Source organism: Nematostella vectensis, chromosome 12 (genome assembly GCF_932526225.1).
Source record: "Nematostella vectensis chromosome 12, jaNemVect1.1, whole genome shotgun sequence".
NCBI classification, from domain to species: domain Eukaryota; kingdom Metazoa; phylum Cnidaria; class Anthozoa; order Actiniaria; family Edwardsiidae; genus Nematostella; species Nematostella vectensis.
In genome coordinates, this window is record NC_064045.1 from 2,395,998 (window position 1) to 2,416,848 (window position 20,851).

General features: G+C 42.8%; 17 protein-coding genes across 17 annotated transcripts; 9 read left to right on the top strand and 8 right to left on the bottom strand.

The window, feature by feature from the left end:
- Positions 1-1,050: 1,050 nt before the first annotated feature.
- LOC125557505 (histone H2A-like) lies at positions 1,051-1,428 on the bottom strand. Its single transcript, XM_048720149.1, has one exon. The coding sequence runs from the start codon at positions 1,426-1,428 to the stop codon at positions 1,051-1,053; it is 378 nt and encodes a 125-aa protein (XP_048576106.1).
- A 361-nt stretch (positions 1,429-1,789) lies between these two features.
- Positions 1,790-2,158, top strand: LOC125557507 (late histone H2B.L4-like). The gene has a single exon (XM_048720150.1). The coding sequence runs from the start codon at positions 1,790-1,792 to the stop codon at positions 2,156-2,158; it is 369 nt and encodes a 122-aa protein (XP_048576107.1).
- Positions 2,159-2,877: 719 nt separating this feature from the next.
- LOC125557508 (histone H4) lies at positions 2,878-3,189 on the bottom strand. Its single transcript, XM_048720151.1, has one exon. It carries the CDS (start codon positions 3,187-3,189, stop codon positions 2,878-2,880), a length of 312 nt encoding a protein of 103 aa, XP_048576108.1.
- Positions 3,190-3,360: 171 nt separating this feature from the next.
- LOC125557168 (histone H3-like) lies at positions 3,361-4,371 on the top strand. The gene is made up of 2 exons (XM_048719530.1): positions 3,361-3,915; positions 4,159-4,371. The coding sequence occupies exons 1-2, from the start codon at positions 3,516-3,518 to the stop codon at positions 4,185-4,187; spliced, it is 429 nt and encodes a 142-aa protein (XP_048575487.1). The 5' UTR covers positions 3,361-3,515; the 3' UTR covers positions 4,188-4,371.
- A 228-nt stretch (positions 4,372-4,599) lies between these two features.
- On the bottom strand, positions 4,600-4,977 carry LOC125557509 (histone H2A-like). Its single transcript, XM_048720152.1, has one exon. It carries the CDS (start codon positions 4,975-4,977, stop codon positions 4,600-4,602), a length of 378 nt encoding a protein of 125 aa, XP_048576109.1.
- Positions 4,978-5,338: 361 nt separating this feature from the next.
- LOC125557510 (late histone H2B.L4-like) lies at positions 5,339-5,707 on the top strand. Its single transcript, XM_048720153.1, has one exon. It carries the CDS (start codon positions 5,339-5,341, stop codon positions 5,705-5,707), a length of 369 nt encoding a protein of 122 aa, XP_048576110.1.
- Positions 5,708-6,426: 719 nt separating this feature from the next.
- LOC125557511 (histone H4) lies at positions 6,427-6,738 on the bottom strand. The gene has a single exon (XM_048720154.1). It carries the CDS (start codon positions 6,736-6,738, stop codon positions 6,427-6,429), a length of 312 nt encoding a protein of 103 aa, XP_048576111.1.
- A 171-nt stretch (positions 6,739-6,909) lies between these two features.
- LOC125557147 (histone H3-like) lies at positions 6,910-7,920 on the top strand. The gene is made up of 2 exons (XM_048719499.1): positions 6,910-7,464; positions 7,708-7,920. Exons 1-2 carry the CDS (start codon positions 7,065-7,067, stop codon positions 7,734-7,736), a joined length of 429 nt encoding a protein of 142 aa, XP_048575456.1. The 5' UTR covers positions 6,910-7,064; the 3' UTR covers positions 7,737-7,920.
- A 228-nt stretch (positions 7,921-8,148) lies between these two features.
- Positions 8,149-8,526, bottom strand: LOC125557512 (histone H2A-like). The gene has a single exon (XM_048720155.1). The coding sequence runs from the start codon at positions 8,524-8,526 to the stop codon at positions 8,149-8,151; it is 378 nt and encodes a 125-aa protein (XP_048576112.1).
- Positions 8,527-8,887: 361 nt separating this feature from the next.
- On the top strand, positions 8,888-9,256 carry LOC125557514 (late histone H2B.L4-like). The gene has a single exon (XM_048720156.1). It carries the CDS (start codon positions 8,888-8,890, stop codon positions 9,254-9,256), a length of 369 nt encoding a protein of 122 aa, XP_048576113.1.
- A 719-nt stretch (positions 9,257-9,975) lies between these two features.
- Positions 9,976-10,287, bottom strand: LOC125557515 (histone H4). The gene has a single exon (XM_048720157.1). The coding sequence runs from the start codon at positions 10,285-10,287 to the stop codon at positions 9,976-9,978; it is 312 nt and encodes a 103-aa protein (XP_048576114.1).
- Positions 10,288-10,458: 171 nt separating this feature from the next.
- On the top strand, positions 10,459-11,469 carry LOC125557148 (histone H3-like). The gene is made up of 2 exons (XM_048719500.1): positions 10,459-11,013; positions 11,257-11,469. Exons 1-2 carry the CDS (start codon positions 10,614-10,616, stop codon positions 11,283-11,285), a joined length of 429 nt encoding a protein of 142 aa, XP_048575457.1. The 5' UTR covers positions 10,459-10,613; the 3' UTR covers positions 11,286-11,469.
- A 228-nt stretch (positions 11,470-11,697) lies between these two features.
- On the bottom strand, positions 11,698-12,075 carry LOC125557516 (histone H2A-like). The gene has a single exon (XM_048720158.1). The coding sequence runs from the start codon at positions 12,073-12,075 to the stop codon at positions 11,698-11,700; it is 378 nt and encodes a 125-aa protein (XP_048576115.1).
- A 361-nt stretch (positions 12,076-12,436) lies between these two features.
- Positions 12,437-12,805, top strand: LOC125557518 (late histone H2B.L4-like). The gene has a single exon (XM_048720159.1). The coding sequence runs from the start codon at positions 12,437-12,439 to the stop codon at positions 12,803-12,805; it is 369 nt and encodes a 122-aa protein (XP_048576116.1).
- A 719-nt stretch (positions 12,806-13,524) lies between these two features.
- LOC125557519 (histone H4) lies at positions 13,525-13,836 on the bottom strand. The gene has a single exon (XM_048720160.1). It carries the CDS (start codon positions 13,834-13,836, stop codon positions 13,525-13,527), a length of 312 nt encoding a protein of 103 aa, XP_048576117.1.
- A 171-nt stretch (positions 13,837-14,007) lies between these two features.
- Positions 14,008-15,018, top strand: LOC5525076 (histone H3). Its single transcript, XM_048719531.1, has 2 exons — positions 14,008-14,562; positions 14,806-15,018. The coding sequence occupies exons 1-2, from the start codon at positions 14,163-14,165 to the stop codon at positions 14,832-14,834; spliced, it is 429 nt and encodes a 142-aa protein (XP_048575488.1). The 5' UTR covers positions 14,008-14,162; the 3' UTR covers positions 14,835-15,018.
- A 2,455-nt stretch (positions 15,019-17,473) lies between these two features.
- LOC125557520 (glycine-rich cell wall structural protein 1.8-like) lies at positions 17,474-20,024 on the top strand. The gene is made up of 6 exons (XM_048720161.1): positions 17,474-17,495; positions 17,948-18,079; positions 18,165-18,703; positions 18,757-18,892; positions 19,142-19,471; positions 19,549-20,024. The coding sequence occupies exons 1-6, from the start codon at positions 17,474-17,476 to the stop codon at positions 20,022-20,024; spliced, it is 1,635 nt and encodes a 544-aa protein (XP_048576118.1).
- The last annotated feature ends 827 nt before the right edge of the window (positions 20,025-20,851 follow it).

A 20,851-nucleotide genomic window follows, 5' to 3' on the forward strand; every position in this document is an offset into this window, starting at 1 on the left:
CTGGAGGCAAGGCTCCAAGAAAGCAGCTTGCGACCAAGGCAGCTCGTAAAAGCGCGCCAGCTACTGGAGGAGTGAAGAAACCTCACCGTTACAGACCTGGCACAGTCGCTCTCCGTGAGATCCGCCGATACCAGAAATCTACCGAGCTGTTGATCAGAAAGCTTCCTTTCCAGCGTCTAGTTCGAGAAATCGCACAAGATTTCAAGACCGATCTGAGATTCCAGAGCTCGGCCGTTATGGCTCTACAAGAAGCTAGTGAGGCCTACCTTGTTGGTTTATTTGAAGACACCAATCTCTGCGCTATTCACGCAAAACGAGTAACGATCATGCCGAAAGATATACAGCTCGCCCGCAGAATCCGAGGAGAACGGGCTTAGACACACCCAAGCTCATAAATTACAAACGGCTCTTTTAAGAGCCACCACATGATCAAAAGTCCAATATCAGTCTGCATCTCATTGTCTCAAACGACAATTCCCTTTCCCGTGTTTAGGTGGCATTTCTATGGCACATTCCTAGCATATATGGAACTCGGCCGTTCCTCTGACATTTTACATAATTTTACTCATGCATTTTATTGACGCCTCCTTAGAGTTGGCGCTTGTTTACAAAACAAGCCTAATTCGCGAGTGGTATGACTTCTCATAATTTGTTTTAAACTCTTCGTATCATTCGTACGGGATTGACTCACATTTAGAGAATTTCAAAGTTTGTGCGCTTATTTTTATGGTCACCATAAGAGAGTAAGATTTTGTTTAGGTGTGTGTGCGTGCGCGCGCTAGTAGAGAATAATCGCTCGGTGCGTAGCTCGCCGTTTTCTAAGTAACACCGCCAAAGTAACCGCCCGTGCCGCTTAAAGTTTTGTCACCGAATACGTGCTGTTTATGTGGTTTAAGGGCATCTTCTAGAATAAGGGTATCGAATAAAAATACATGGGGTATTTTGCGATAAAAAAAAGTATTTTGAGTGATGATGTGGTCTTTGAACTTTTGTGCGATGTGGTGGTTCCTAAAAGAACCGTTTGTTTTTCAGCAGCCGAGTCCTGACTGCTCACTTGCTCTTTTTCTCGGTCTTCTTCGGGAGAAGAGATGCTTGGATGTTTGGTAGGACCCCGCCCTGCGCAATGGTAACACCATGCAATAACCTATTCAGCTCCTCGTCGTTTCTTACGGCAAGCTGTAGGTGACGCGGGATTATCCTCGTTTTCTTGTTGTCACGAGCAGCGTTACCGGCAAGCTCCAATATCTCAGCACTCAGATACTCTAGGACTGCAGCAAGGTATACAGGTGCACCGGCGCCTACTCTCTCAGCGTAGTTGCCCTTACGGAGGTGACGATGGATACGGCCGACGGGGAACTGAAGTCCGGCACGGGATGAGCGAGTCTTGGACTTGGTGCCCTTAGCTTTACCTTTGCCTCGGCCAGACATGACGATTTATATATAACTAAACAGTGGTTGAGTTGATTTAACGTCTGAATGTTGTGATGAGATCACTTAGCTGTACTGACTTTGCCTTTCTATTTATTCTGCATGCCGGATCGAAACGTAAAATTGCGTAAACAATAGATCTTTTGTTGTGTGTACAGCGCGTTTGCCGGTGCGCGGGGCGGTGACAAGCCGCATCTGCATATTAGCGAAAAACAGCCAATGGGATGGCTTCCATTCCGATCCGGTCAGTAACAATAGAGTTGTAAATAAAAGCGTACTCGCATCTCGAGTATTTACAATTTCTTTCTGAGAATCAGAAAATTAAGTTTCATTTGAGCACTCGGGCCTGTTAACAAACATCATGCCTCCTAAATCTGGTAAGAAACCCGAAGCATCTAAAGGCAAGAAAAACGTCGTAGCTGGTGACAAAAAGAAGCGCAAAGGTCGTCGCAAGGAGAGCTACGCCATCTACATTTACAAAGTTCTGAAGCAAGTTCATCCCGACACAGGAATCTCCAGCAAAGCAATGGGCATCATGAATTCGTTCGTGAACGATATATTCGAACGCATCGCTGCAGAGTCGTCTCGACTAGCGCACTACAACAAGAAGTCCACAATCAGCTCGCGAGAGATTCAGACTGCAATTCGCCTACTACTACCAGGGGAGCTTGCCAAACACGCCGTCAGCGAGGGGACCAAAGCCGTTACTAAGTACACCAGCAGCAAGTGATTCATTGCTCTATAGCAATAAAACGGCTCTTTTAGGAGCCACCACATAGAGAAAAGTTCAAGTCACATGCAATCTGACTATAACAAAACGAATATCCCCTGCCTCTCCCATAACAAACAACACAAAAACATATACACTACATATCTAGAGTCAACATGCACCTCTCCCTATAAAAAAAAAACAATAACAACCTCAACCGAAAGAGTACGCGCATACGCAAAACACCGAAAAGCAGATTTTTGATTCGTCGATAGAAAAAAAAATATAAAAGTCGCTTAAGGAATAGCATCGTTATTGTCAAGCATAAACAAGAAATGCAACCGCCACTAGACTCTATATTGATGATGATGTCTAGCTTCGAAATAAACACGGTTATATCTTTACGCGAGTTAAGACTCTATATTAGATGATAATGTTTAGATTCGATATAAACACAGTTTTATCTTAACGCGAGTTTGTGCAGAATCATTTAACTACAAATTTGTTGCGAAAGGCCTCCTATTGTTAGCTTGTTTCTTTACCTATTTGTTGGTATGTAAGTATTGGTTAGTTGTGCGTGGTTGTATGTTTGGTGCGCGAGTGATTGTTTAGTTTAGCGTTTCTAGTGTTTCTCTTATAACGAGATATTATCGATGCATTGGGACATGACTCTTGTCATATGTGGTGGTTCCTAAAAGAACCGTTTGTGTTTTGTTTTGAACTCTTGGAAGAGAAGTCGCTTAGCCACCGAAGCCGTACAGAGTGCGCCCTTGGCGCTTCAGGGCGTACACGACGTCCATCGCTGTGACGGTCTTTCTTTTGGCATGCTCTGTGTAAGTTACAGCATCTCGGATGACATTTTCAAGGAAAACCTTGAGGACACCACGGGTCTCCTCATAGATAAGACCGGAGATACGCTTCACACCGCCACGACGAGCAAGTCGGCGAATTGCAGGTTTGGTTATACCCTGGATATTATCACGCAGGATCTTTCGATGTCTCTTTGCTCCACCCTTGCCAAGACCTTTACCGCCTTTACCACGACCAGACATGTTTTTTTTTTTCTGCTGTTTGATGAATGAGTGAGAAATGTTCACTTGTGCTTGAATGAGCAAATGATGTGATTCCCTACTTTGTTGCAATAGTTTATAATAGCAATCAGCCGACCTCTAAGGAAACGTACGGTGCCGAAATCTTAAGCTATGAGACAAAAGGCTAGACAACTCAACCAATCGTTAGTTTTTAGGTCATGAAATATGCATTCCGTGTTTTCGATCCGCCTCAGCCCCGCGCTCGGTATAAATAGCTCTAGAAAGCGACACGGTTTCCATCTAACGATTGCTCCATTGTAACACCTTGTAACATATTGTAACAAAAAATGGCTCGCACTAAGCAAACGGCTCGAAAATCAACTGGAGGCAAGGCTCCAAGAAAGCAGCTTGCGACCAAGGCAGCTCGTAAAAGCGCGCCAGCTACTGGAGGAGTGAAGAAACCTCACCGTTACAGACCTGGCACAGTCGCTCTCCGTGAGATCCGCCGATACCAGAAATCTACCGAGCTGTTGATCAGAAAGCTTCCTTTCCAGCGTCTAGTTCGAGAAATCGCACAAGATTTCAAGACCGATCTGAGATTCCAGAGCTCGGCCGTTATGGCTCTACAAGAAGCTAGTGAGGCCTACCTTGTTGGTTTATTTGAAGACACCAATCTCTGCGCTATTCACGCAAAACGAGTAACGATCATGCCGAAAGATATACAGCTCGCCCGCAGAATCCGAGGAGAACGGGCTTAGACACACCCAAGCTCATAAATTACAAACGGCTCTTTTAAGAGCCACCACATGATCAAAAGTCCAATATCAGTCTGCATCTCATTGTCTCAAACGACAATTCCCTTTCCCGTGTTTAGGTGGCATTTCTATGGCACATTCCTAGCATATATGGAACTCGGCCGTTCCTCTGACATTTTACATAATTTTACTCATGCATTTTATTGACGCCTCCTTAGAGTTGGCGCTTGTTTACAAAACAAGCCTAATTCGCGAGTGGTATGACTTCTCATAATTTGTTTTAAACTCTTCGTATCATTCGTACGGGATTGACTCACATTTAGAGAATTTCAAAGTTTGTGCGCTTATTTTTATGGTCACCATAAGAGAGTAAGATTTTGTTTAGGTGTGTGTGCGTGCGCGCGCTAGTAGAGAATAATCGCTCGGTGCGTAGCTCGCCGTTTTCTAAGTAACACCGCCAAAGTAACCGCCCGTGCCGCTTAAAGTTTTGTCACCGAATACGTGCTGTTTATGTGGTTTAAGGGCATCTTCTAGAATAAGGGTATCGAATAAAAATACATGGGGTATTTTGCGATAAAAAAAAGTATTTTGAGTGATGATGTGGTCTTTGAACTTTTGTGCGATGTGGTGGTTCCTAAAAGAACCGTTTGTTTTTCAGCAGCCGAGTCCTGACTGCTCACTTGCTCTTTTTCTCGGTCTTCTTCGGGAGAAGAGATGCTTGGATGTTTGGTAGGACCCCGCCCTGCGCAATGGTAACACCATGCAATAACCTATTCAGCTCCTCGTCGTTTCTTACGGCAAGCTGTAGGTGACGCGGGATTATCCTCGTTTTCTTGTTGTCACGAGCAGCGTTACCGGCAAGCTCCAATATCTCAGCACTCAGATACTCTAGGACTGCAGCAAGGTATACAGGTGCACCGGCGCCTACTCTCTCAGCGTAGTTGCCCTTACGGAGGTGACGATGGATACGGCCGACGGGGAACTGAAGTCCGGCACGGGATGAGCGAGTCTTGGACTTGGTGCCCTTAGCTTTACCTTTGCCTCGGCCAGACATGACGATTTATATATAACTAAACAGTGGTTGAGTTGATTTAACGTCTGAATGTTGTGATGAGATCACTTAGCTGTACTGACTTTGCCTTTCTATTTATTCTGCATGCCGGATCGAAACGTAAAATTGCGTAAACAATAGATCTTTTGTTGTGTGTACAGCGCGTTTGCCGGTGCGCGGGGCGGTGACAAGCCGCATCTGCATATTAGCGAAAAACAGCCAATGGGATGGCTTCCATTCCGATCCGGTCAGTAACAATAGAGTTGTAAATAAAAGCGTACTCGCATCTCGAGTATTTACAATTTCTTTCTGAGAATCAGAAAATTAAGTTTCATTTGAGCACTCGGGCCTGTTAACAAACATCATGCCTCCTAAATCTGGTAAGAAACCCGAAGCATCTAAAGGCAAGAAAAACGTCGTAGCTGGTGACAAAAAGAAGCGCAAAGGTCGTCGCAAGGAGAGCTACGCCATCTACATTTACAAAGTTCTGAAGCAAGTTCATCCCGACACAGGAATCTCCAGCAAAGCAATGGGCATCATGAATTCGTTCGTGAACGATATATTCGAACGCATCGCTGCAGAGTCGTCTCGACTAGCGCACTACAACAAGAAGTCCACAATCAGCTCGCGAGAGATTCAGACTGCAATTCGCCTACTACTACCAGGGGAGCTTGCCAAACACGCCGTCAGCGAGGGGACCAAAGCCGTTACTAAGTACACCAGCAGCAAGTGATTCATTGCTCTATAGCAATAAAACGGCTCTTTTAGGAGCCACCACATAGAGAAAAGTTCAAGTCACATGCAATCTGACTATAACAAAACGAATATCCCCTGCCTCTCCCATAACAAACAACACAAAAACATATACACTACATATCTAGAGTCAACATGCACCTCTCCCTATAAAAAAAAAACAATAACAACCTCAACCGAAAGAGTACGCGCATACGCAAAACACCGAAAAGCAGATTTTTGATTCGTCGATAGAAAAAAAAATATAAAAGTCGCTTAAGGAATAGCATCGTTATTGTCAAGCATAAACAAGAAATGCAACCGCCACTAGACTCTATATTGATGATGATGTCTAGCTTCGAAATAAACACGGTTATATCTTTACGCGAGTTAAGACTCTATATTAGATGATAATGTTTAGATTCGATATAAACACAGTTTTATCTTAACGCGAGTTTGTGCAGAATCATTTAACTACAAATTTGTTGCGAAAGGCCTCCTATTGTTAGCTTGTTTCTTTACCTATTTGTTGGTATGTAAGTATTGGTTAGTTGTGCGTGGTTGTATGTTTGGTGCGCGAGTGATTGTTTAGTTTAGCGTTTCTAGTGTTTCTCTTATAACGAGATATTATCGATGCATTGGGACATGACTCTTGTCATATGTGGTGGTTCCTAAAAGAACCGTTTGTGTTTTGTTTTGAACTCTTGGAAGAGAAGTCGCTTAGCCACCGAAGCCGTACAGAGTGCGCCCTTGGCGCTTCAGGGCGTACACGACGTCCATCGCTGTGACGGTCTTTCTTTTGGCATGCTCTGTGTAAGTTACAGCATCTCGGATGACATTTTCAAGGAAAACCTTGAGGACACCACGGGTCTCCTCATAGATAAGACCGGAGATACGCTTCACACCGCCACGACGAGCAAGTCGGCGAATTGCAGGTTTGGTTATACCCTGGATATTATCACGCAGGATCTTTCGATGTCTCTTTGCTCCACCCTTGCCAAGACCTTTACCGCCTTTACCACGACCAGACATGTTTTTTTTTTTCTGCTGTTTGATGAATGAGTGAGAAATGTTCACTTGTGCTTGAATGAGCAAATGATGTGATTCCCTACTTTGTTGCAATAGTTTATAATAGCAATCAGCCGACCTCTAAGGAAACGTACGGTGCCGAAATCTTAAGCTATGAGACAAAAGGCTAGACAACTCAACCAATCGTTAGTTTTTAGGTCATGAAATATGCATTCCGTGTTTTCGATCCGCCTCAGCCCCGCGCTCGGTATAAATAGCTCTAGAAAGCGACACGGTTTCCATCTAACGATTGCTCCATTGTAACACCTTGTAACATATTGTAACAAAAAATGGCTCGCACTAAGCAAACGGCTCGAAAATCAACTGGAGGCAAGGCTCCAAGAAAGCAGCTTGCGACCAAGGCAGCTCGTAAAAGCGCGCCAGCTACTGGAGGAGTGAAGAAACCTCACCGTTACAGACCTGGCACAGTCGCTCTCCGTGAGATCCGCCGATACCAGAAATCTACCGAGCTGTTGATCAGAAAGCTTCCTTTCCAGCGTCTAGTTCGAGAAATCGCACAAGATTTCAAGACCGATCTGAGATTCCAGAGCTCGGCCGTTATGGCTCTACAAGAAGCTAGTGAGGCCTACCTTGTTGGTTTATTTGAAGACACCAATCTCTGCGCTATTCACGCAAAACGAGTAACGATCATGCCGAAAGATATACAGCTCGCCCGCAGAATCCGAGGAGAACGGGCTTAGACACACCCAAGCTCATAAATTACAAACGGCTCTTTTAAGAGCCACCACATGATCAAAAGTCCAATATCAGTCTGCATCTCATTGTCTCAAACGACAATTCCCTTTCCCGTGTTTAGGTGGCATTTCTATGGCACATTCCTAGCATATATGGAACTCGGCCGTTCCTCTGACATTTTACATAATTTTACTCATGCATTTTATTGACGCCTCCTTAGAGTTGGCGCTTGTTTACAAAACAAGCCTAATTCGCGAGTGGTATGACTTCTCATAATTTGTTTTAAACTCTTCGTATCATTCGTACGGGATTGACTCACATTTAGAGAATTTCAAAGTTTGTGCGCTTATTTTTATGGTCACCATAAGAGAGTAAGATTTTGTTTAGGTGTGTGTGCGTGCGCGCGCTAGTAGAGAATAATCGCTCGGTGCGTAGCTCGCCGTTTTCTAAGTAACACCGCCAAAGTAACCGCCCGTGCCGCTTAAAGTTTTGTCACCGAATACGTGCTGTTTATGTGGTTTAAGGGCATCTTCTAGAATAAGGGTATCGAATAAAAATACATGGGGTATTTTGCGATAAAAAAAAGTATTTTGAGTGATGATGTGGTCTTTGAACTTTTGTGCGATGTGGTGGTTCCTAAAAGAACCGTTTGTTTTTCAGCAGCCGAGTCCTGACTGCTCACTTGCTCTTTTTCTCGGTCTTCTTCGGGAGAAGAGATGCTTGGATGTTTGGTAGGACCCCGCCCTGCGCAATGGTAACACCATGCAATAACCTATTCAGCTCCTCGTCGTTTCTTACGGCAAGCTGTAGGTGACGCGGGATTATCCTCGTTTTCTTGTTGTCACGAGCAGCGTTACCGGCAAGCTCCAATATCTCAGCACTCAGATACTCTAGGACTGCAGCAAGGTATACAGGTGCACCGGCGCCTACTCTCTCAGCGTAGTTGCCCTTACGGAGGTGACGATGGATACGGCCGACGGGGAACTGAAGTCCGGCACGGGATGAGCGAGTCTTGGACTTGGTGCCCTTAGCTTTACCTTTGCCTCGGCCAGACATGACGATTTATATATAACTAAACAGTGGTTGAGTTGATTTAACGTCTGAATGTTGTGATGAGATCACTTAGCTGTACTGACTTTGCCTTTCTATTTATTCTGCATGCCGGATCGAAACGTAAAATTGCGTAAACAATAGATCTTTTGTTGTGTGTACAGCGCGTTTGCCGGTGCGCGGGGCGGTGACAAGCCGCATCTGCATATTAGCGAAAAACAGCCAATGGGATGGCTTCCATTCCGATCCGGTCAGTAACAATAGAGTTGTAAATAAAAGCGTACTCGCATCTCGAGTATTTACAATTTCTTTCTGAGAATCAGAAAATTAAGTTTCATTTGAGCACTCGGGCCTGTTAACAAACATCATGCCTCCTAAATCTGGTAAGAAACCCGAAGCATCTAAAGGCAAGAAAAACGTCGTAGCTGGTGACAAAAAGAAGCGCAAAGGTCGTCGCAAGGAGAGCTACGCCATCTACATTTACAAAGTTCTGAAGCAAGTTCATCCCGACACAGGAATCTCCAGCAAAGCAATGGGCATCATGAATTCGTTCGTGAACGATATATTCGAACGCATCGCTGCAGAGTCGTCTCGACTAGCGCACTACAACAAGAAGTCCACAATCAGCTCGCGAGAGATTCAGACTGCAATTCGCCTACTACTACCAGGGGAGCTTGCCAAACACGCCGTCAGCGAGGGGACCAAAGCCGTTACTAAGTACACCAGCAGCAAGTGATTCATTGCTCTATAGCAATAAAACGGCTCTTTTAGGAGCCACCACATAGAGAAAAGTTCAAGTCACATGCAATCTGACTATAACAAAACGAATATCCCCTGCCTCTCCCATAACAAACAACACAAAAACATATACACTACATATCTAGAGTCAACATGCACCTCTCCCTATAAAAAAAAAACAATAACAACCTCAACCGAAAGAGTACGCGCATACGCAAAACACCGAAAAGCAGATTTTTGATTCGTCGATAGAAAAAAAAATATAAAAGTCGCTTAAGGAATAGCATCGTTATTGTCAAGCATAAACAAGAAATGCAACCGCCACTAGACTCTATATTGATGATGATGTCTAGCTTCGAAATAAACACGGTTATATCTTTACGCGAGTTAAGACTCTATATTAGATGATAATGTTTAGATTCGATATAAACACAGTTTTATCTTAACGCGAGTTTGTGCAGAATCATTTAACTACAAATTTGTTGCGAAAGGCCTCCTATTGTTAGCTTGTTTCTTTACCTATTTGTTGGTATGTAAGTATTGGTTAGTTGTGCGTGGTTGTATGTTTGGTGCGCGAGTGATTGTTTAGTTTAGCGTTTCTAGTGTTTCTCTTATAACGAGATATTATCGATGCATTGGGACATGACTCTTGTCATATGTGGTGGTTCCTAAAAGAACCGTTTGTGTTTTGTTTTGAACTCTTGGAAGAGAAGTCGCTTAGCCACCGAAGCCGTACAGAGTGCGCCCTTGGCGCTTCAGGGCGTACACGACGTCCATCGCTGTGACGGTCTTTCTTTTGGCATGCTCTGTGTAAGTTACAGCATCTCGGATGACATTTTCAAGGAAAACCTTGAGGACACCACGGGTCTCCTCATAGATAAGACCGGAGATACGCTTCACACCGCCACGACGAGCAAGTCGGCGAATTGCAGGTTTGGTTATACCCTGGATATTATCACGCAGGATCTTTCGATGTCTCTTTGCTCCACCCTTGCCAAGACCTTTACCGCCTTTACCACGACCAGACATGTTTTTTTTTTTCTGCTGTTTGATGAATGAGTGAGAAATGTTCACTTGTGCTTGAATGAGCAAATGATGTGATTCCCTACTTTGTTGCAATAGTTTATAATAGCAATCAGCCGACCTCTAAGGAAACGTACGGTGCCGAAATCTTAAGCTATGAGACAAAAGGCTAGACAACTCAACCAATCGTTAGTTTTTAGGTCATGAAATATGCATTCCGTGTTTTCGATCCGCCTCAGCCCCGCGCTCGGTATAAATAGCTCTAGAAAGCGACACGGTTTCCATCTAACGATTGCTCCATTGTAACACCTTGTAACATATTGTAACAAAAAATGGCTCGCACTAAGCAAACGGCTCGAAAATCAACTGGAGGCAAGGCTCCAAGAAAGCAGCTTGCGACCAAGGCAGCTCGTAAAAGCGCGCCAGCTACTGGAGGAGTGAAGAAACCTCACCGTTACAGACCTGGCACAGTCGCTCTCCGTGAGATCCGCCGATACCAGAAATCTACCGAGCTGTTGATCAGAAAGCTTCCTTTCCAGCGTCTAGTTCGAGAAATCGCACAAGATTTCAAGACCGATCTGAGATTCCAGAGCTCGGCCGTTATGGCTCTACAAGAAGCTAGTGAGGCCTACCTTGTTGGTTTATTTGAAGACACCAATCTCTGCGCTATTCACGCAAAACGAGTAACGATCATGCCGAAAGATATACAGCTCGCCCGCAGAATCCGAGGAGAACGGGCTTAGACACACCCAAGCTCATAAATTACAAACGGCTCTTTTAAGAGCCACCACATGATCAAAAGTCCAATATCAGTCTGCATCTCATTGTCTCAAACGACAATTCCCTTTCCCGTGTTTAGGTGGCATTTCTATGGCACATTCCTAGCATATATGGAACTCGGCCGTTCCTCTGACATTTTACATAATTTTACTCATGCATTTTATTGACGCCTCCTTAGAGTTGGCGCTTGTTTACAAAACAAGCCTAATTCGCGAGTGGTATGACTTCTCATAATTTGTTTTAAACTCTTCGTATCATTCGTACGGGATTGACTCACATTTAGAGAATTTCAAAGTTTGTGCGCTTATTTTTATGGTCACCATAAGAGAGTAAGATTTTGTTTAGGTGTGTGTGCGTGCGCGCGCTAGTAGAGAATAATCGCTCGGTGCGTAGCTCGCCGTTTTCTAAGTAACACCGCCAAAGTAACCGCCCGTGCCGCTTAAAGTTTTGTCACCGAATACGTGCTGTTTATGTGGTTTAAGGGCATCTTCTAGAATAAGGGTATCGAATAAAAATACATGGGGTATTTTGCGATAAAAAAAAGTATTTTGAGTGATGATGTGGTCTTTGAACTTTTGTGCGATGTGGTGGTTCCTAAAAGAACCGTTTGTTTTTCAGCAGCCGAGTCCTGACTGCTCACTTGCTCTTTTTCTCGGTCTTCTTCGGGAGAAGAGATGCTTGGATGTTTGGTAGGACCCCGCCCTGCGCAATGGTAACACCATGCAATAACCTATTCAGCTCCTCGTCGTTTCTTACGGCAAGCTGTAGGTGACGCGGGATTATCCTCGTTTTCTTGTTGTCACGAGCAGCGTTACCGGCAAGCTCCAATATCTCAGCACTCAGATACTCTAGGACTGCAGCAAGGTATACAGGTGCACCGGCGCCTACTCTCTCAGCGTAGTTGCCCTTACGGAGGTGACGATGGATACGGCCGACGGGGAACTGAAGTCCGGCACGGGATGAGCGAGTCTTGGACTTGGTGCCCTTAGCTTTACCTTTGCCTCGGCCAGACATGACGATTTATATATAACTAAACAGTGGTTGAGTTGATTTAACGTCTGAATGTTGTGATGAGATCACTTAGCTGTACTGACTTTGCCTTTCTATTTATTCTGCATGCCGGATCGAAACGTAAAATTGCGTAAACAATAGATCTTTTGTTGTGTGTACAGCGCGTTTGCCGGTGCGCGGGGCGGTGACAAGCCGCATCTGCATATTAGCGAAAAACAGCCAATGGGATGGCTTCCATTCCGATCCGGTCAGTAACAATAGAGTTGTAAATAAAAGCGTACTCGCATCTCGAGTATTTACAATTTCTTTCTGAGAATCAGAAAATTAAGTTTCATTTGAGCACTCGGGCCTGTTAACAAACATCATGCCTCCTAAATCTGGTAAGAAACCCGAAGCATCTAAAGGCAAGAAAAACGTCGTAGCTGGTGACAAAAAGAAGCGCAAAGGTCGTCGCAAGGAGAGCTACGCCATCTACATTTACAAAGTTCTGAAGCAAGTTCATCCCGACACAGGAATCTCCAGCAAAGCAATGGGCATCATGAATTCGTTCGTGAACGATATATTCGAACGCATCGCTGCAGAGTCGTCTCGACTAGCGCACTACAACAAGAAGTCCACAATCAGCTCGCGAGAGATTCAGACTGCAATTCGCCTACTACTACCAGGGGAGCTTGCCAAACACGCCGTCAGCGAGGGGACCAAAGCCGTTACTAAGTACACCAGCAGCAAGTGATTCATTGCTCTATAGCAATAAAACGGCTCTTTTAGGAGCCACCACATAGAGAAAAGTTCAAGTCACATGCAATCTGACTATAACAAAACGAATATCCCCTGCCTCTCCCATAACAAACAACACAAAAACATATACACTACATATCTAGAGTCAACATGCACCTCTCCCTATAAAAAAAAAACAATAACAACCTCAACCGAAAGAGTACGCGCATACGCAAAACACCGAAAAGCAGATTTTTGATTCGTCGATAGAAAAAAAAATATAAAAGTCGCTTAAGGAATAGCATCGTTATTGTCAAGCATAAACAAGAAATGCAACCGCCACTAGACTCTATATTGATGATGATGTCTAGCTTCGAAATAAACACGGTTATATCTTTACGCGAGTTAAGACTCTATATTAGATGATAATGTTTAGATTCGATATAAACACAGTTTTATCTTAACGCGAGTTTGTGCAGAATCATTTAACTACAAATTTGTTGCGAAAGGCCTCCTATTGTTAGCTTGTTTCTTTACCTATTTGTTGGTATGTAAGTATTGGTTAGTTGTGCGTGGTTGTATGTTTGGTGCGCGAGTGATTGTTTAGTTTAGCGTTTCTAGTGTTTCTCTTATAACGAGATATTATCGATGCATTGGGACATGACTCTTGTCATATGTGGTGGTTCCTAAAAGAACCGTTTGTGTTTTGTTTTGAACTCTTGGAAGAGAAGTCGCTTAGCCACCGAAGCCGTACAGAGTGCGCCCTTGGCGCTTCAGGGCGTACACGACGTCCATCGCTGTGACGGTCTTTCTTTTGGCATGCTCTGTGTAAGTTACAGCATCTCGGATGACATTTTCAAGGAAAACCTTGAGGACACCACGGGTCTCCTCATAGATAAGACCGGAGATACGCTTCACACCGCCACGACGAGCAAGTCGGCGAATTGCAGGTTTGGTTATACCCTGGATATTATCACGCAGGATCTTTCGATGTCTCTTTGCTCCACCCTTGCCAAGACCTTTACCGCCTTTACCACGACCAGACATGTTTTTTTTTTTCTGCTGTTTGATGAATGAGTGAGAAATGTTCACTTGTGCTTGAATGAGCAAATGATGTGATTCCCTACTTTGTTGCAATAGTTTATAATAGCAATCAGCCGACCTCTAAGGAAACGTACGGTGCCGAAATCTTAAGCTATGAGACAAAAGGCTAGACAACTCAACCAATCGTTAGTTTTTAGGTCATGAAATATGCATTCCGTGTTTTCGATCCGCCTCAGCCCCGCGCTCGGTATAAATAGCTCTAGAAAGCGACACGGTTTCCATCTAACGATTGCTCCATTGTAACACCTTGTAACATATTGTAACAAAAAATGGCTCGCACTAAGCAAACGGCTCGAAAATCAACTGGAGGCAAGGCTCCAAGAAAGCAGCTTGCGACCAAGGCAGCTCGTAAAAGCGCGCCAGCTACTGGAGGAGTGAAGAAACCTCACCGTTACAGACCTGGCACAGTCGCTCTCCGTGAGATCCGCCGATACCAGAAATCTACCGAGCTGTTGATCAGAAAGCTTCCTTTCCAGCGTCTAGTTCGAGAAATCGCACAAGATTTCAAGACCGATCTGAGATTCCAGAGCTCGGCCGTTATGGCTCTACAAGAAGCTAGTGAGGCCTACCTTGTTGGTTTATTTGAAGACACCAATCTCTGCGCTATTCACGCAAAACGAGTAACGATCATGCCGAAAGATATACAGCTCGCCCGCAGAATCCGAGGAGAACGGGCTTAGACACACCCAAGCTCATAAATTACAAACGGCTCTTTTAAGAGCCACCACATGATCAAAAGTCCAATATCAGTCTGCATCTCATTGTCTCAAACGACAATTCCCTTTCCCGTGTTTAGGTGGCATTTCTATGGCACATTCCTAGCATATATGGAACTCGGCCGTTCCTCTGACATTTTACATAATTTTACTCATGCATTTTATTGACGCCTCCTTAGAGTTGGCGCTTGTTTACAAAACAAGCCTAATTCGCGAGTGGTATGACTTCTCATAATTTGTTTTAAACTCTTCGTATCATTCGTACGGGATTGACTCACATTTAGAGAATTTCAAAGTTTGTGCGCTTATTTTTATGGTCACCATAAGAGAGTAAGATTTTGTTTAGGTGTGTGTGCGTGCGCGCGCTAGTAGAGAATAATCGCTCGGTGCGTAGCTCGCCGTTTTCTAAGTAACACCGCCAAAGTAACCGCCCGTGCCGCTTAAAGTTTTGTCACCGAATACGTGCTGTTTATGTGGTTTAAGGGCATCTTCTAGAATAAGGGTATCGAATAAAAATACATGGGGTATTTTGCGATAAAAAAAAGTATTTTGAGTGATGATGTGGTCTTTGAACTTTTGTGCGATGTGGTGGTTCCTAAAAGAACCGTTTGTTTTTCAGCAGCCGAGTCCTGACTGCTCACTTGCTCTTTTTCTCGGTCTTCTTCGGGAGAAGAGATGCTTGGATGTTTGGTAGGACCCCGCCCTGCGCAATGGTAACACCATGCAATAACCTATTCAGCTCCTCGTCGTTTCTTACGGCAAGCTGTAGGTGACGCGGGATTATCCTCGTTTTCTTGTTGTCACGAGCAGCGTTACCGGCAAGCTCATGGACTGTTGAGTATTACTTTCTGTGATGTGATCAGGTCTTTTGCATTGCATTGTGGGTAATTAGTGATCTTTGCGGTTACCCATAGCTTTACAATATGTTTCCAAAAAAACCTAAGTGTCAGAATGGGGACGATATCAAAACTGAAATTCATCCTACACATTTTTTAAGGTCCCTAGCTTTGATTTTTGTTTCTTTTAAGTCCACCTGACACCTATGGAATCTGCTTCGAAGGCTCGGCCCGCGCTATTTGGCTGTTCTGCAAGTTAGCGGCGGTTTTTTCTCACTCGTTTCTTTGAGAAAGAAGCCGAATTACGGGCTTTGAGGCTTAATGATGCCTCTCCACCACCTCCAGAAGCACAATTCAGAATTTTATGAACGTATTTGGGTTTTGCTCGTTATTGTGACTTGAGGAAAGTGCCCGCGCTTTTTTCATCTTTGCTATTCTCAGACCTGCAATGAAATAAATAATAATAATAATCATTAGTCCAATTCCTTAGAGTATAAAAACTAAAATTACCTGGTTGAGACTTCTCTTAAGAGTTCTCTGTTCTCTCTCGTCGAATTTTAACTAACAGTCCATGTTGTCTTTGCATTTCCCGCTAAAATATCGATGTCTTATCATCATCTCCCAAGGCTAAGTTCACTAAAATGATAATACTATAAAAGCCTTTATCGTGGAAAGTCTAAAAGAAAACGTTTAAGAATTCGCTGATGCCGTGTTGCAATTAAAACATTACAGAGGAGTTTTTCTACTGTAGTATTAGCGATAGCGCAGTCATTGTGATGTTGGTAATTTGTTTTGACATGCAAATACAAACTCCTCCCCACCCCTCCCCCAGTAGATAAGCGTAAATTACGAGAATTTCTTTATAAAAGTACAAAGGGAATTATCTTGCTAGGTATATCCATTTTCAAAAGAGATAAAGAAAGGGTTCAAAGATTCCAGAAAAATAATTTCGCATGTTTAGAAACAAGAAACAAAGAAATATATTTTCTTCCCTTCCCTCCCTCAGTAGTGGTAGTCGGTAAGTTCACGTGACTATTTATGGCGCGGGAATGTAAGACGAGAGAGTTTTTTTCCTTGGAATCCTCTCGTTTTAATACTTTGAATACTTATCTAATCCTATAAAGGTCGCGAAAAAACGGACAACTGCTTGATTTGTCACAAGGAGGTAGGTAAGTGGAATAAGAAGATATTTAGTTTTTTGAGGTAGGAGATCAAACAAACACGAATTGACGATACACTCATCTCTTGGCTCAACTTCATCACTTGAAGTCATGGTGGATCTTCGCGAGATTATCTTACAGGCGCGTACCCAGGATTGGCTGAGGGGGGGTGCGCGGTCATAGGTATCATATGGATAAATCATAGGATTTGAAGATTCCTTAATATGGAATGACCCACTTTTTGGCTCCAAGGAGGGGGGTGCGCACGCACCCTGCCCCCCCCCCCTGTGTACGCGCCTGTCTTATAAGGTTATCTATATTTGACCTTTGCTCAGCACATGTTCTTCTAACCCAGCAATGGGCAAATGTATTTACGGTTATTTTTTTTATTTCTTTGTGCGAATTCAAATGGTGTACAAGGCTTGAGTGTGTTTTCGGTAAAGTGCGCCCTGTGCGGTTCCGCACTATTGACCGGAAACCGCACTCTCGCAATCTCGGAAATACTTTCTCGGAACATAATGATGAAAATGATAAATAATAATAGTAATAATAATAATGATTATAATGATAAATAATAAAAAATGATAAAGATGATAAAGATAAAAATATGGCAAATTTGAAGGACTGCATGTTACACCCGGTCCAATCTGTTGAGGCTGAAACAATTAACGTAAAAACACTATTAAATGCAAGCAAATTGAGGGTTATCAAAACTAGTTTACAGTTTTGTTTTCCTAATTAAAAAAATTCCTGCCTTTCTCTCCATTCTCTAGAACAGCATTAAACTTTTCATAATGCTCAGTCTAGCTGGCTTCAAACCGACTTGCCCACACAGTCCATCCAGTTTGCACTGCATACAGTTCTGGAAATGCTCGCTGGCAAGGCTGTCAGTATTTAGGATTCAATAATAGCTGAATAATTATCATCATCATCATCATCATCATCGTCCTCATTGTTGTCATTGTCATTGTCATTGTCTTGTTCTTGTTCTTGTCATTGTTGTTGTTCTTGTCATTGTTGTTGTTATTCTTGTCCTTGTTGTTGTTGTTGTCCTTGTCATTGTTGTTGTTGTTGTTGTCGTTGTCCTTGTTGTTGTCATTGTCGTTGTTTGCATCACAAACATTCTCTTCATCATCATGGCTGTCACCATGTTTATTCATTAGTTATGTCATTAGTATAAAGGACTCTGAACTGAATTACTTTGTATTTTACATTTTTACAAACTCTTTTTGTCTCAATTACTTGAATTCCTTGGAATGCCACCTGCTATTATATGAGCTCCCTTCTGTCTCCCCTTGATAGGGTAAGTACAGTTTTACTTAGTTATTCTTTTGTGCTTTAGGCCACAGATTTGGTCTGATGGTATATGGTGTTCATGTAGATGGTGGTGAATATGGAGATGGTCATGGTTTTGTTGATATAGATGGAGATGAATATGAAGATGGTAATGGTGGTGTTGATGATGTGGATGGTGGTAAATATATGAAGATGGTAGTGGTGATGTTGATATAGATGGTGGGGAATATATGAAGATGGTAGTGGTGGTGTTGATATAGAAGGTGGTGAATGTGAAGATGGTAGTGGTGGTGTTGATGTAGACGGTGGTGAATGTGAAGATGGTAGTGGTGGTGTTGATGTAGATGGTGGTGAATGTGAAGATGGTAGTGTTGATGTTGATGTAGATGGTGGTGAATATGAAGATGGTTATGGTGGTGTTGATGTAGATGGTGGTGAATATAAAGAGGCTAGTGGTGGTGTTGATGTAGACGGTGGTGAATGTGAAGATGGTAGTGGTGGTGTTGATATAGATGGTGGTGAATATGAAGATGGTTATGGTGGTGTTGATATAGATGGTGGTGAATATGAAGATGGTTATGGTGGTGTTGATGTAGATGGTGGTGAATATGAAGATGGTAGTGGTGGTATTGATATAGATGGTGGTGAATATGAAGATGGTTATGGTGGTGTTGATGTAGATGGTGGTGAATATGAAGATGGAAGTGGTGGTGTTGATATAGATGGTGGTGAATATGAAGATGGTTATGGTGGTGTTGATGTAGATGGTGGTGAATATGAAGATGGTTATGGTGGTGTTGATGTAGATGGTGGTGAATATAAAGAGGCTAGTGGTGGTGTTGTCATATATATTAGGGGGAATATGAAGATGGAGGTGTTGATATAGATGGTGCTGAATATGAAGAGGGTAGTGGTGGTGTTGATATAGTTGTTGATATAGATGGAGATGAATATGAAGATGGTAATGGTGGTGTTGATGATGTGGATGGTGGTGAATATATGAAGAAAGTAGTGGTGGTGTTGATATAGATGGTGGGGAATATATGAAGATGGTAGTGGTGGTGTTGATATAGAAGGTGGTTAATGTGAAGATGGTAGTGGTGGTGTTGATATAGATGGTGGTGAATATGAAGATGGTAGTTGTGGTATTGATATAGATGGCGGTGAATATGAAGAGGCTAGTGGTGGTGTTGATATAGATGGTGGTGAATATGAAGATAGTAATGGGGTGTTGTTGTAGATGGTGGTAAATGTGAAGATGGTAGTGGTGGTGTTGATGTAGATGGTAGTGAATATGGAGATGGAGGTGTTGATATAGATGGAGATGAATATGAAGATGGTAGTGGTGGTGTTGATGTAGATGGTGGTGAATATGGAGATGGAGGTGTTGATGTAGATGGTGGTGAATGTGAAGATGGTAGTGGTGGTGTTGATATAGATGGTGGTGAATGTGAAGATGGTTATGGTGGTGTTGATGTAGATGGTGGTGAATATGAAGATGGTAGTGGTGGTATTGATATAGATGGTGCTGAATATGAAGAGGCTAGTGGTGGTGTTGATATAGATGGTGGTGAATATGAAGAGGCTAGTGGTGGTGTTGATATAGATGGTGGTGAATATGAAGATAGTAATGGGGTGTTGGTGTAGATGGTGGTGAATGTGAAGATGGTAGTGGTGGTGTTGATGTAGATGGTGGTGAATATGAAGAGGCTAGTGGTGGTGTTGATGTAGATGGTGGTGAATATGAAGAGGCTAGTGGTGGTGTTGATGTAGATGGTGGTGAATGTGAAGATGGTAGTGTTGATGTTGATGTAGATGGTGGTGAATATGAAGATGGTTATGGTGGTGTTGATGTAGATGGTGGTGAATATAAAGAGGCTAGTGGTGGTGTTGATGTAGACGGTGGTGAATGTGAAGATGGTAGTGGTGGTGTTGATATAGATGGTGGTGAATATGAAGATGGTTATGGTGGTGTTGATATAGATGGTGGTGAATATGAAGATGGTTATGGTGGTGTTGATGTAGATGGTGGTGAATATAAAGAGGCTAGTGGTGGTGTTGTCATATATATGGTGGTGAATATGAAGATGGTAATGGTGGTGTTGATGTCACTTTACCTTTGACCTATTTAAGTTTCAATCACAGACCTATCCAAGTGCACAAAGTTTGGCGCCCAAGTTCCAATTCTGCATCTCCTCAAAAACTACTGAACAAATACTAGTACAAATGTTTATATTTGTTTATTGTAAATACCTATATTAGGCATGATCAAGTGTGCTTTACATGCAGAGACATCTTTGCAGTTTACAATATCATGAAGGGAGTGAGTATGTAAGCACTGTACCTGAAGATTTTCCCAAAATATACAGTGTAATTCAGTGTAAATAAAAGCATGAACACATTAAAAAAAAACTACTTGTTGTTTGAGTTGATTAGCAGGCAGCATGCCTATAGTCATCCTCACATTGTATCATATATGAACCGACACTGATGACACAGATCACAGTGCATTACAAAATATGTCCTAGTCAATTGGTATTCTACTGGAGGCAGTCTCAAGGGAAGTAAGATGTAAAGAGAAGGCTAATCCAAATTATGAGAGCCATGGGAATGTAAGATTATATTTTCAAGGATGCATCAAATCATATTTTTATTTGATTATTTGCATTTTCCTAATATTGGATGGAACTCCCAATTCCAAGCAGGAGAGTTAGGGGTATGGGGCCCTGTTCCTTTTTTTCAAAATATAGGAGTCAGAAAACTCTTATTGTATAGATTGTTTATTGTTTCATCTTTTGTAAATATTTTCACAATTATGGAAAAATAAACTGCATGGTTAGGAAAATTTATGTTTCCTTTGTTATTAAATAGTTACACAAAATAGTTGTATAGGTAAGAAGTGTCATGAATTACAGAAATAACACACCAATTTAGTATATTCAACATATAC